Source organism: Lichenostomus cassidix, chromosome Z (genome assembly GCF_008360975.1).
Source record: "Lichenostomus cassidix isolate B80296 chromosome Z, HeHo_3.0, whole genome shotgun sequence".
NCBI classification, from domain to species: domain Eukaryota; kingdom Metazoa; phylum Chordata; class Aves; order Passeriformes; family Meliphagidae; genus Lichenostomus; species Lichenostomus cassidix.
This window is the reverse complement of record NC_139511.1, coordinates 13,073,188-13,086,007: the sequence shown is the minus strand read 5'-3', so window position 1 is coordinate 13,086,007 and position 12,820 is coordinate 13,073,188. Positions and strand designations below refer to the sequence as shown.

The following is a 12,820-nucleotide window of genomic DNA, read 5'->3' as shown; positions in this document are numbered from 1 at the left end:
CCCAGACCATCCCCAAACAATGACTGACTCACTCCCAGGTAACTCCCCCAGTTTATATACTGCACATGATATTCCATGGTATGGATTCCCTTTGGCCAGCTCAGGTCAGCTGTCCTGGACATGGTCCTTCCCAGCTTTTTGTGCAGAGCTTCACCAGCATGAGACACAGCAAAGTCTTTGCTTCGGGAAGTCCTAATTAGCAGCAGCCAAACCACCCTTGTGTTATCAACATTATTCTCATCCTGAATCCAAAACACAGCATTGTACCAGGTACTAAGAAAAACATGAATTCTCTCCCAGATGACATCAGGTTACAGTCTCAGCAGTTACAGAAGTACAGGAAAAAAAACTGTTCTAGAAAAATTTAGGCCTTAGTCTTCAGTTTATGTAATAAAATAAATTTTTTAATAAACATAATTTGGAGGGATTTAAAAAAAAAAGTGATATTGCAAATGCCAGTGTGACTGGGGCTGTATTAACAGAATCTACACAATTCCAAATCCCAGAAAACTTTGCTTAAGTACAAACACTAACAATATGGAATCAAGGCCCTTCAATGGTCAGTTAGCCTTACCATTAGTTTTATTGTGTCTCAAATTTCTCCTGTAGTTTTCCTTATGAACATCTTACCTCAGGAACACATGCTCCAGTGAAGCCAAATAAGCCATTAGCATTATCGCTTTTCTGTATTCTTAATCTTGCTGTTGTGTTTTCTTGAGAAATTCGAGCTCCACCACACACAGAAATGAGCTTTAGGATGAATAATTCCTCTCCTTCTTCCTCATTGTCATCTTTTGCAGACACAATGAATGATTTATTAGTCTCTCCTTGCCGATATTCCAAATACCCAGAGACAGGGTGTACATCACTCTTGGCAGGTGTTGCATGGAGTTCATAGATCTCTGCTTGTGTCAATTTTCTCTCATAAAGCCTTACATCCTGCATCAGACCTGTGTATCTGCTGCTGCCATTGATTCCTGCTCCAATTCTCACTATTCCTGGACCTAAGAAGAAAATTAGAATTTTTCTCATGTCATTGGCATTTTTTTTCAAAACAGCTAATATATGTAATTACTAAAAAATCTGTGGTAAATTGTTTACTATCCCTGGATTAGTAATCATACTGATCTTGAAATGCAGACTGGGAGGTTCCTCAAGCTTCATCTCAGTGTTACAGGTAGATCATCACAGGTCAAATGACTGGACTGTTCATGTTTTTCATCCTACTAATTCTATCTGCACATTGTCATCATCCCTTATCTTAATGAATCTTGGAAACTTCTCTCTTTCCAAAACTTCTCTGCTTTGCCCATTTTGTATCCCTCTGCTAGGACAGTGAATCCATTCTGATGATCAGAGTATGAGCCACTCTGGACATGCTTGCATCCTAATGCACTAGAAGAGGGGCTTCAGAAATGTACACCAAATTTCAAGCACTTTTTCAACTGCATTAACATTTCTTTCTCTCCAAACAATTATCCTTCTCAACAAGTCAGAGGATGACAGCTGCCTTTTTCACAAATATATCTAGCTTGGAGATGACACTCATTCCTGTCATTCTAAAACATACAGGACATATCTCTTCAGCTGCTTTCTGATTTTGGAAGACAGTGAGCCACTGAGTGTCACATCTAGAGACAAGCAACCAGAGCAACAGCTAGTGGTCCCAAGACACAAGGCAGAGCATGGTGAGAAAAGCCAGGCTGGCGTGCTCACCATAGTATCCAACATTAAATGGAGAGAGATTGAACCCATATCTTATACTTGTAGTATCTCCAGACAGAGCACATGTAATCTCCACTAATAAGGAAAATTTACAATGACTCAGACATATCCTTCTAGTACCAAAAGCATTACTGCATTTCAAACATCTTTGTTTTAGAAAATGAGGGGGAAAAATCCTTTCTCAGCTACAGTAGTGCACATCTGATGGAAATTACTATTTGCAGAGGCATTACTTTGTTGCTGAGGCACTACTTTTTTACAATGGCTAAATTTCTTAGACTTCAGCTACCAGGAAATGAAAGGCAGAAATAAAATCCTACACCCTAGAATTAATGAAGTCCCTTTATGCTTACTTTATGTTTGTGCACATTTATGCATGTAGATGTATACACATTTAACCTCAGTACATGTTTTTTTAATTTTCCTTCTTTGATTACAGACAAGATTGTATTCAAGAATTTGATAATCATTCACTGCCTATCCCCATGAAAGAAAACCTGTGAAACTGATAGGGGGAGAAAGAGAGGAAAAGGATGGAGATTACTGCTATTAAAAGAAAAAAAAGCACTTGGAAGAATCAGAAACTGCAAAAGAAAGAGTAAATATAAATGTATTACCACCATATAATACTTGACTTTATAAAGGAATTATTCTGATGTTCACTGCTATGCTAGTTGAGTATGAAAGTCCATAATGGTTACCTACAATTAAAGACACACCTGAGAATATCCAGTTAGGGAAACTGAAGTATACATCTAATGCTCTTTGGAACATCATTAAACATATGGGCAAAATTTCAAATAGAATGTAAATACATGCTTAAGTAAATCTAAACCCTGAAAAATTCTATTGGTTACAGAATAGTGGCTTAGTTGTAATATAATACAGAACTAGAATAAAAAACACTATTGTATTTTATTTCAGAAACCAAGAGGAAAAACATTCTTTCTTAGTCATAGTACTGAAAATCTAATGAAAATTATTAATTATAAATATATATAACTATATGTATACATGAAAAAGTACATATAGAAATATAATTATTAATTACTATTTTCAAATTATTGCAATCCAAACTCTCTTACCGTTCTGACGCTTTTTGCAAATTTCCCAGCTCTTATTTCTGTATGGTTTTGGAAAATCTCTAGAATTTTCTATGCATTCCTTTTAACTAACTAATCAGATAAAATAATTTCAGAATCTTGCATACACCTTTCAAGGAGCTAAACTCTTCTATATTTTGTAGAACTTTACATACAAAGAAAAATAATACAATCTATTGGCTCACCATCAGCAATTGCTTCTCCTTTTAGGCTCTTAATTCCTCCTAGAGCTGGAATTCCATCCATGTAAAATTCAATTATACTTTCATCCAGAGTAATCAGAAGGTGAACCCATGTTTTTTCATCCAGATATTTCAGGACTGCTGCTTTGGCTATGTATGTCATATTGGATCCTAATGCTGTATAATGAAGCACTACAGAAACATGAGAATCATTTGTTTGGATTTTCACACCATAATATAAGGTCCCATTACCATCATCCTTTTCAACTATATAACCATCAGTATTAACATTAGGAATTAACCATGCTGAAAATGTAAAATTAGTTACTGCAGTATTTCCATTGTATTGGTATTCCAGACCCATAATTCCAAATGCATCCTCTTTTCCACTGAAATACAAAGCATCTGTTCCACTGTGATGGCGTCTCATGTGGGGCTGAGATTGTACTGAACTTGGAAATGATCCCAGCAACAAGAAATCTACCATGGATGGTAGTCCAGCTTGAAATGAGCTAGACAGGATTTCCCAGCCTAAACGGACAACACCAAAAGTGCCTTGTTGTCTCCAGATGGTGAAGTCTGTAATATAGGAAAGATCATCTTCAGAAAGAACATCTTCTGCTATCTCTCTGTCCTGACTCTCTGGATCTATAACGAAGACTCCAAAAGGGTCATCATTGAACGGGATCATCACAGTTACAGCAAGGTTTGTTTCAGACAACTGCCCACCAGGACCAGGAGACCCACCTATAAAATGGCAGTTAAGAGTAAATGTTACTGATCTGCAAAAAATTATTAAGTACTTTAAAATGTTTAAACAAAATACCTTTTGAAACAGGCCTAAATCTTTATGAAAAAATCTCTGAACTCTTAGAAAGTTCTCCAATTTAGGATTAACATAATTTATCTGTATTGGTTTTGAAACACTATAGAAAACATTTTAATAGAAAACAAGTCATTATTTTTCAGCTACAAAATATAATTGTCTTTCAGCTAAAACAAGCTTAGCTCCTGATTTTCTGAATGAGTAATGAGATAGGTCACTTTTGTTTCATTTGAAAAAATATGGGGTCAAATTTAGTTCTCATTTTACTCCACGATTTACACAAATATGAAATGGCAACATTTGCCTCTTTGCCTCTAAGTAAGGATACCTTGCAAAATCAGTAACCAGTTTTGTGTTAAAACTGTTCCAAAGTCTTGCCATTAGTCTCCTACTTCTCCATAGTAAGAATTCATGAGACAAAGATCATGCTGTGAATGTAGAACCTCTATGCACCAATAAATAGGAAATCTTCTGTACATGCACAGCGATTTCACTTACGGAACTGTCAGCGTATTTTCAGTTTTATCTCAGCACAGAAGACCATAAATAGTACTGAGGTGGAAGGAGTCCAGAAGATTTGGAACTCTACTCAGTGGTAGGCCTGTAGCACTTGTAATTTAAGTGATACAAAGTGCTAACTATTTGTATTTTACAGACATTTCTAGAAAAAAGCAAGCAAATCAGCCAATCTCCATTATGGTAGATATGCATAACCTTTAATACCTTCATTTTTTCAGCTCTACACAAAACTCTGCATCTCTGAAAACACCAAAAGACATCCTGTTTAAAGGCCAGATTTCCAAAACTGTGTTCATATACCTAAATTAAGATTAAATGAAAAATAAAACCTAAAATCTCACCAGAACAGTATAGGATGACAAGATTGAAGACAAAGCTCTTTCCAGGACTGGTTTCTTTTTGATTGATTAAATATAATTATTTTCTACCAGATAGGAAGGGAATGGTTATATAGAAGACAATACCTGAAACATTCACCAACTTTAAAATGTAAAATTCATTGAATTCGGGAATTTTATCTGAAATAGCATGGAGCACTATTGGCTTTGATCCTTCACCATCCATGAAGTACACAGTCCCATAACTTTCGCAGAACTCTTCTCCTGACTTCAGTGTAGAGTCATTGTGAAACAGCTGCCAGGTTAATGAGACGTTCCCAAAGTGTCCTCTATTCCTCAAAATCCTGTTCAGATACACAGAATGTGTGAAATGTCCTGGCAGGTATGCATCAGCATTCCACATTAACAATGGAAAACACAGTTACACTAATCATCCTTACTGTGGGAAATAATATACCTTGTTCTAAATAACCACAAACAACAAATAGAACCACGAACGATGATACAATCATCTTTGAGGGCCTCCAATTTCACAATATAATTCTACACACAGGAACACCACAGACACCTTAGAAAGTAATCAATGAAGGTACATGCAAAGTAGTCCCATTAAGATGAACATTAGTTTGTCTTGCACTTCTATTATTTAATAATGAAAATTAATGTATAGTTCAGCAAACTAACATTAAAAATTGAGATAGCTGGCAACTCTTAGAGAAGAAAGAGAATGCATTTAATCACAAACATTTCTTCCTTTAACTCTCAAGGCTCCTTAAACTCTGTTTTATATCTGTATTTAATTTGGGTTATATACTAGGTCCTTCACAAATCTGTGATTATTCTAGATTAAGAATATAATAAATTTTAAAAAGCTTTTATTTGTTTGCGTAGGTACCTGGTAACATAATTTCACCAATTTTCAGATGGCATTATAAACAAAAACGGAAGAACACAATTCCTTTATTAACAAAGTATGTTTACTTTAAAAAAGAGTACATTTGTTTGCACAGTAAAAAGAAAAAAAGCTGTATAAAGCGTTATTATACAAATCTGAAAAAATAATTCAGTAAAGCAGTCTAGGCACAGAAACATAATTGTTTTTACTGCTTTCAAAGGTTTCCTTTTGCTGTCATTAAGCGGGACATTCTATTCCATCTGTGTAGCACTGTTGCAGTAACTCCAGTTACCCTCTTGAAAGCTCAGCACTGCTGTAGGTGTTCTCAGTGGTTAGATCATAACCTAGTCTGACCTTCTTGTTATGTACTAAACAAAAATCAAATCATTTTAAGGGTATGGAAGAGACAGTTTCCTGGTAAATACATTTCATGAATAAGGACTAAGCAAAGTTCTCAAATGTTGGTGATCTTGGTATCATATGCTTCCATAAAGCACCTGTATATAAATGTGTTTAGTTCAAATCATCACTCTTCATACCATGGATGAAAAAAAAAACCCAGTAAATAAGATTATAATAAAACCAAAAAATCCCCAAAGAGCAGCATAACAAAAATAACCACAGAGTATATATTTAATATACTCTTTTAACAAGGATTTTAATTTTTTAGATGTGCAACACAACCATAAAGATCTAATTCACAATCATAGGCATCCGTTTCAAGGCCTTAAAACAATCAAATCAAATAAAAATACATAAAAAATAATCAAATAATTATGAAGAAACCATCTTCCCCAGCTGTTGACACTGTCAGGTTTTTTTAACACTGAACAATTGTCTCTTTATAGCCTGTCTAATGTTTTCTTATTGAAATTCAGTATTTTTGTCAATTTATAAGCACATGCTGACTTTAAGAACATAAACAGGTCAGATGTCATTAAAATTAATTTCTTAACCCTCCCTCTCCTTGAATATGTCCCAAGAGCTGCAGGTCAGACTATGGAAACATATTTCAGCCTAGAAGAAAGCCACATCCTCACTTTGAGTATAGGTTTCCTTCTGTAATTTACAGATAAAAGAAAAACAAACTAGCAGAAAGAACACAATAATATAGGTTATTTGTATGGTAAGATGCCAAATTAGGGTGCAAAAAGAAATTAACAACCACATAGTTGTATTTAGCTATATTTTGAAAATATTTTTACTTCTCCATTGGTCCAGGTTATATTCTGCTTATTCCTCTAGATTCTTCTGTGAAGAAGACTCTGGAAGAATTTCACTCTTGTGAAAATATAACAAAAACCCCTGCACTGTAATCTTATTTATTTATATTTTAGCAGGAATTCAGTACACATATTAATATGCACAGTCTACTTGGTAGCATGAGTTGATGTTCTCAATATGTTTGCAAATAATTTGATCCAAAATTTGCTATAGCTATTTTTAATACATTTTTAGCAGTGCATAAATTGGGTTTAGATCAAAGTACTAATCATAAAGTAACATATACATCAATACATACATACATGTGTTCAAGAAAGGGGCAACAATATTATTCAAATGTTACTTACAAAAAAGTATTACTTTTTCCTTCTTCCACTAGCTTTTCTAGAGGTTCTAAGGAGAAAATTCCATTAGGATCATCATTTGCTTCAATAATAACTGTAGCCACTCCAGCATTAAATGTAACAGTATCCCCTAAAAAGAGGGTGATTAATTTTATTAAAACTGGAATCAGAAATGGAGGTGACTCTAAAACTGAATGTGTTTTCTTCTCACACCAACAGCTTTCATGCAAAGAAAGAAATGTGCAATGATAATCAGTGAAAATCAGTATTTGAGGTATTCAGTAACAGACAAATCATAGGTAGCATATAATGCAGAGAGCAAGAACGTAGATTTACAGAAAAAATGTGACATGACTAGAGATGATGCAATTCTGAGCAGAAAGGGTTGTATGAGAGCTAGTACTTCATGTTTGAGCAATTGATCAAGTCAGAAGAAAAATATACTATGCAGAGGTCCCAGCTCTCCTTTAGACCTAGAATAGAAATACTGTACTTTAACCTAAATACAAGGCAAGCACCATCTCTAAGATTAGTCATACCCACATCACAGCCTATCTGAAGGGAAAAAATACAAGATACCTGTGAAGTAAGGTGGAAGCCAGTAGGATTTCTGTGTGTATATTAGCACAATAGGGACATTTAAACACCTCTTTATGGCAGAGGTATATTATGTTTCCATCCCCATTCTAGTTTTCACCTCTTTAAAGAGTACTAGACTTGGTTTTATTTCAAAGTGAACAATGTGTTTATGGTTTTAACTTCATATATCTTTGTTTGTATTTTCTCAGAGGTAATTCAGTCCGACATAATTTTCAAAAGGGATGAAACAATCAAGGCCAATACATGCAACAGTTTGTAGAAAGAAAAATATCTTTTTTTTCTTTCAGGAATGCATCTAGAAATATTCTGTATTTTGCCCATTCTTGTAGGAACGTGTTCCAGGAGGAAAGACATCACTTTTCCCATAGAATGGTAAAAGAAAATACCAGTAGACCTGAAAAAGTTAGTAAAGTAGAAAGAGATTACTGAAGAAAAAATTCAAGAAAGGAGAAGAATGGCTTTGTCCAATGATTTCCATGAAGGTGATGTTCTGTAAGAGAGCTGTGTATCATAGTAAATTCTAGCTAGCCTAGGGAAACACATGAATTACGTTAGACTCTGATAATTTATAAAAATTACCTATTTCTTATATTTAACTACTATTTTCTTATTGATGTGTCAAAACACCATCAAATTTGGAGCATTTGGAAAGAGATTTTAACTCCACTCATTTTTGCAGGACAGTTTCAGCCATGTAATTTAACTTTTGTTTCCAAGTAAACAAATCAAGCTCAAAATCCAAACAAATTATGTTGAAGAAAACCTTATTCATATAATGCCTAGGATTTATACACTGCTTTATGATAATGACAAGTTGGTAAAAAAGGATGGAGGGAGGGAGGGAGGGAGGGAGGAAGGGAGGGAGGAAGGAAGGAAGGAAGCAAGGAAGGAAGGAAGGAAGGAAGGGTTACTAAATATACATTAAATCATTAGTTTTACCTGTTGAATTCAAAAGGAAGATATAAAATTCTTCATCAGTTTCAGGGATATCATCATCATTGACATAGACAGATAAGTTCTGCTCTCTTTCGCCGACATTGAACAAAATGACACTGCTCTTTCCACTGGGAACAAAGTCTCCCTCTTCAGCTGTTGCATCTCCATTAACAGTAATATACTGAACAGCAACAGCAGCATCTGCAGATCCATTCCTCAAGACTGTAAAGTTTGCAACACTCCCTTCTGTAACTCTCACTGTCAAAGGTTCTGAAAACACACAAGTAATAAATCTCCCTGAGTTCAAGCCTGAGTTTCTTGCACGTGGCCTATTCACCTAATCCTCCACAAGGGGATCCTTCACCTCAGGGAAAGAGAAGGCACATGTAGTATAGGGAGGGAAATATCTGCAGGTAGAAGAGAATATTGTTGTCCTTAACCACCTAACCAATTCCAGACTCACCAACAAAAATAATGAAATAAAATGAGAGAAAATTCTGAAGTAAAAAAATAGAAAAGCACAAAATCAATACAATAACAACAAAAAAGGTACATCTTATAACACTACCTCCAGTAAGATTAAGATTTCTCCATCATCTGCTCCATCATTAAAATCTGTTTGGGGCAGAATTTGAATTCTAAATTTAAAACCAGTAATATCTAACCTGCAAAATAAATCGGATCATCATTCCTTGTAATTTGTAAAAATGCACTGGTTATATTTCCCAGTCTGGCTCCACCAGTGGCATTGAATAATCTGATTATGAATACCTCCATCTCTTCAGGTACCTGAATGACAAAGCATTAAGAAATTAATTTCTTGCATACCAAACCATAAAGAAATTAAAATAAACAGCTGAGGAGGTTAACAAAGCAAGAATTTCTGCATGGTGTTTTTTTATTGATTCATAAGCATGTCAAGAAGGGTGACAAATGGTAGTTCATACACTTACACAGAAATCATTACCAGTCAAAAACCCTTTTTATATAAATCCCCTTGTCTTTGCTATTGCACAAGTGATGGAAAAGTTATCTTGCAGTTTCCTGATGCTGATACATGTAACTTATCTTAGTTCAAATATATCAACATTAAAAATAAAAAATTAAAAATTCTTGCTATCAAAACATATAGTTTACCTGTTATTATAATTTAACCACACTTGACTACTGACAGATTCTAATTTTGTTTATAGATATGCAAAGTGTCTCACATTCGTTCATGAGTTGCTTAAGTAAACTCACTTCTATCCAAGTATTTTGATTCTTTTCACCAAAAATGATCAGGTTCTTAAAAAACATAGCTTCTTCTTAAATAGCAATGTTTTAGCACTTACTTTTGTTCCACATATTTACACAAAAACACTGTAAAAATTATTACCTCGTCCGGTAGAGAGTAAATTGTTATATTTTTTGAAAACTCCAGATTATCAAAGAAAATAGTCCCTTGTTCTGGATAGATGTCATTGGTACATGTCGGGTCAACAATCCAGGACACACTAACATTGCCATAGTTTCCTTGGTTTCTTACAACTGTGTACGAGGCTATGAAATGCAAACATGCATAGTCAGTGTGTATCTCCAGAAAAAGTCAAAAGCAAAAAGGTCAGCAAAGCTGACAAAAAAAAAAGAAAGGAAACAGTAAGAAAATCCACTTCTTTCAAAACTAATAATATGTGAGAGCCCCACACAAAAGGCCACACAATGATAGAACAATTCAGAAGTTAAAACTTGCTCAAATTTGTCATTTTCAGCCTGTGACTGTACTTGATAGAATAGAGATAGATAATTTAAGAAAATTTAGCTTATTCTTCTCTCACTTAGCACCCCATTCCTTATGCTCCCCAGGCAGAACTACTGCTGTGAGGCTGTACCTTGCACACAAATCAATTATCCATCTCTCTTGTCTGGTATAATCTCTAGCTGGTCTTTTACACAATTGATCCCTATGGCTTTCGAGGCCCATCCTCCTCTGCTCTAATCTCCACTGCTCATCATGCTGGTACTGTACCCCACTCGAAACCCCTGAGCACAGACTTGAGTCAGACATTGTCCTAGGAAGGTGAAAAAGTGAAAAGAAACCTCGCACAAGCAGACAGCAGAGAAAACAGTAATTCTAATAAAAAGAATTACCAGCATAGATGAATTCTCCTTTACTTTCCTTTATTGTTATTAATAGTTCGTCAGGTAGAAACTGAATGACACCATGTGGATCATCATTCTTCAAAATAGTTATATTGACCTTTGTGGCATTCCCCAGCTTGCCTGGCATTTCACTGTAGCCACTGAGTACAACAGCATACGTCTCATCCAGCTAGAAGAGGGAAACTCAGTCAGAATAAAAGGATTTATTCAGCAGAAGGAGAGGACAATTTCAACAAAAGAAAACACTTTCTACATGCACAATGGTTTTGTACATCTTTGTCATCTCTTACAGTGAAAGCAAAGATTTTAAAACCACTGACATTAAGTTAATTTAAAAAGAATGTGTCAGCTTGCATTATTAAGCTAATGTGACTTTGTACTTCATACATTTCTTGAATAAAAGCTCAAAGAAGATGCATCATGGAACACAAAAACAAGTATTTCACCTTTGTATGTTTACAGAAAACATTAGGGTGGACTGGGGAGCACTGAGTTCAATTACCAGGTATTTACCAAAAGGGAAACAAAAAGGAAGTGGTTGTTCATGCAAAACTGAATTAAACAGTGCCATTCTATACTGCAGAATGTTATGGATGCCAACAACTCATATGGATACAAAGTTAAGTATCAATTTACAGAAAATAAAAATCCACTGAGGCATATTAAAGCCAAAGATACCTTCTAGTTATCCAGGCATCCCTGGATTGGAGGCTGAGAATACATTCTGTAGAAAAGCATTGCATTGTTCTGTTCATATATATTTTCCTATATTTTAGTAAGTGACAAACTGTTACGCTGTGAAGACAATTTGAAGAGAGGAAAATATTCATTTCTACCTCTGGAATCCCATCCATCCTTGTCAAAAGAGTAATTATGATCTCTCTTTCCCCAGGCTTAAATTCCAGAATTCCTGTGCTTCCATAAAACTCATTATTGTCCCTTGGTTCTACAGTGTAGCGTAGAAACTGCCTGACAAGGCTTCCTTTGCTGCGGACAATCTGCAGTTCAACAGAATCCCCTTCCTGTTAAAAAAAAACAAAGTCCAGCATTTTACTTGCACTTTGCTAAGATTTAGTTGTCCATAATGATTAAGAAAAGTTATTCAGCTAGCTACCTTGATACTGTAGGGACCTCTGGAAGAGGGAGAAAATTCAAACACTCCTCCAGGATCATCATTTTCCAAAATAGTAATCTCTCGAGTAGTAAAACCATATTTCAGTATTTGATTTTCCACACTGACCCTGGAAAAGGAAAAAAGGGGTCTTTTGAGTGATGGCTCTTTTTAGTAAGTAAATACACATCTATGTGGAGGACATCAGAATCCTTATAAATTTTATTAATAACTTATGAAAACAAGTACTTACAAAGAATATAAGAAAGGCACATCGGTGTGTTCCATTCATTTGCAAAAATACCCAACCTTTGTTTCTGAAGTAACTTTGTTCTCTGATTATTTCTTGTAGTTGATAGTTCTGGGGTTTTTTAGTCACACATGCACGCAACACAAAGGGAAAGAAATAGAATTGTCTACTAAAAATTTAGAGTCACATTTAATACTATTTTGTATTTGGATCAAAACATAAGGGACGATCCAAAATCACTTCAACAAAGAGACATAATACTTATTGAATCAATTTCCTCAGATGTTAATTTTCAAGTACATTATTTTGAGTTCATTTAATTAAAAATGCAAAAAAACTACTACAGAAAAATGCATCAAGAATGCACCTTCAGACTGGTGGTTTTGATGTAGCTTATTAAATGTTGATTTATGAATTTCTGTTCATCTTCCATGTTTTCCAGAAGAAAATTTCAATAAACAAACAGGAAATATCTATTTAAAAGGGTAATATGTCATCTTTATTGCTTATTATAAAAAAATCTGCCAGCAGACACAATAACTTAACTTTAACATAAACTCAAAAAAAAGATAACTGCTCATCTTTGGCCACAGAAAACTCCCCTATAGTTCCAGTCAGCTCAGGT

The 12,820-nt window shown here is 34.8% G+C and overlaps 1 protein-coding gene across 3 annotated transcripts in view; it reads right to left on the bottom strand.

Annotated features, from left to right (window-relative positions):
* Window positions 1-12,820, bottom strand: part of ADGRV1 (adhesion G protein-coupled receptor V1) — a 275,778-nt gene that overhangs the window by 214,859 nt on the left and 48,099 nt on the right. For all 3 annotated transcript variants that reach the window (XM_085042779.1, XM_085042782.1, XM_085042781.1), the window contains 10 exons: window positions 11,949-12,075; window positions 11,671-11,856; window positions 10,823-11,003; window positions 10,071-10,234; window positions 9,358-9,481; window positions 8,696-8,962; window positions 7,160-7,286; window positions 4,820-5,037; window positions 3,014-3,757; window positions 631-1,004 (listed from right to left, as the gene is read on the bottom strand). In XM_085042779.1, the coding sequence (XP_084898905.1) occupies window positions 631-1,004; window positions 3,014-3,757; window positions 4,820-5,037; window positions 7,160-7,286; window positions 8,696-8,962; window positions 9,358-9,481; window positions 10,071-10,234; window positions 10,823-11,003; window positions 11,671-11,856; window positions 11,949-12,075 (2,512 nt within the window). The remainder of the gene's footprint in view (window positions 1-630; window positions 1,005-3,013; window positions 3,758-4,819; window positions 5,038-7,159; window positions 7,287-8,695; window positions 8,963-9,357; window positions 9,482-10,070; window positions 10,235-10,822; window positions 11,004-11,670; window positions 11,857-11,948; window positions 12,076-12,820) is intronic.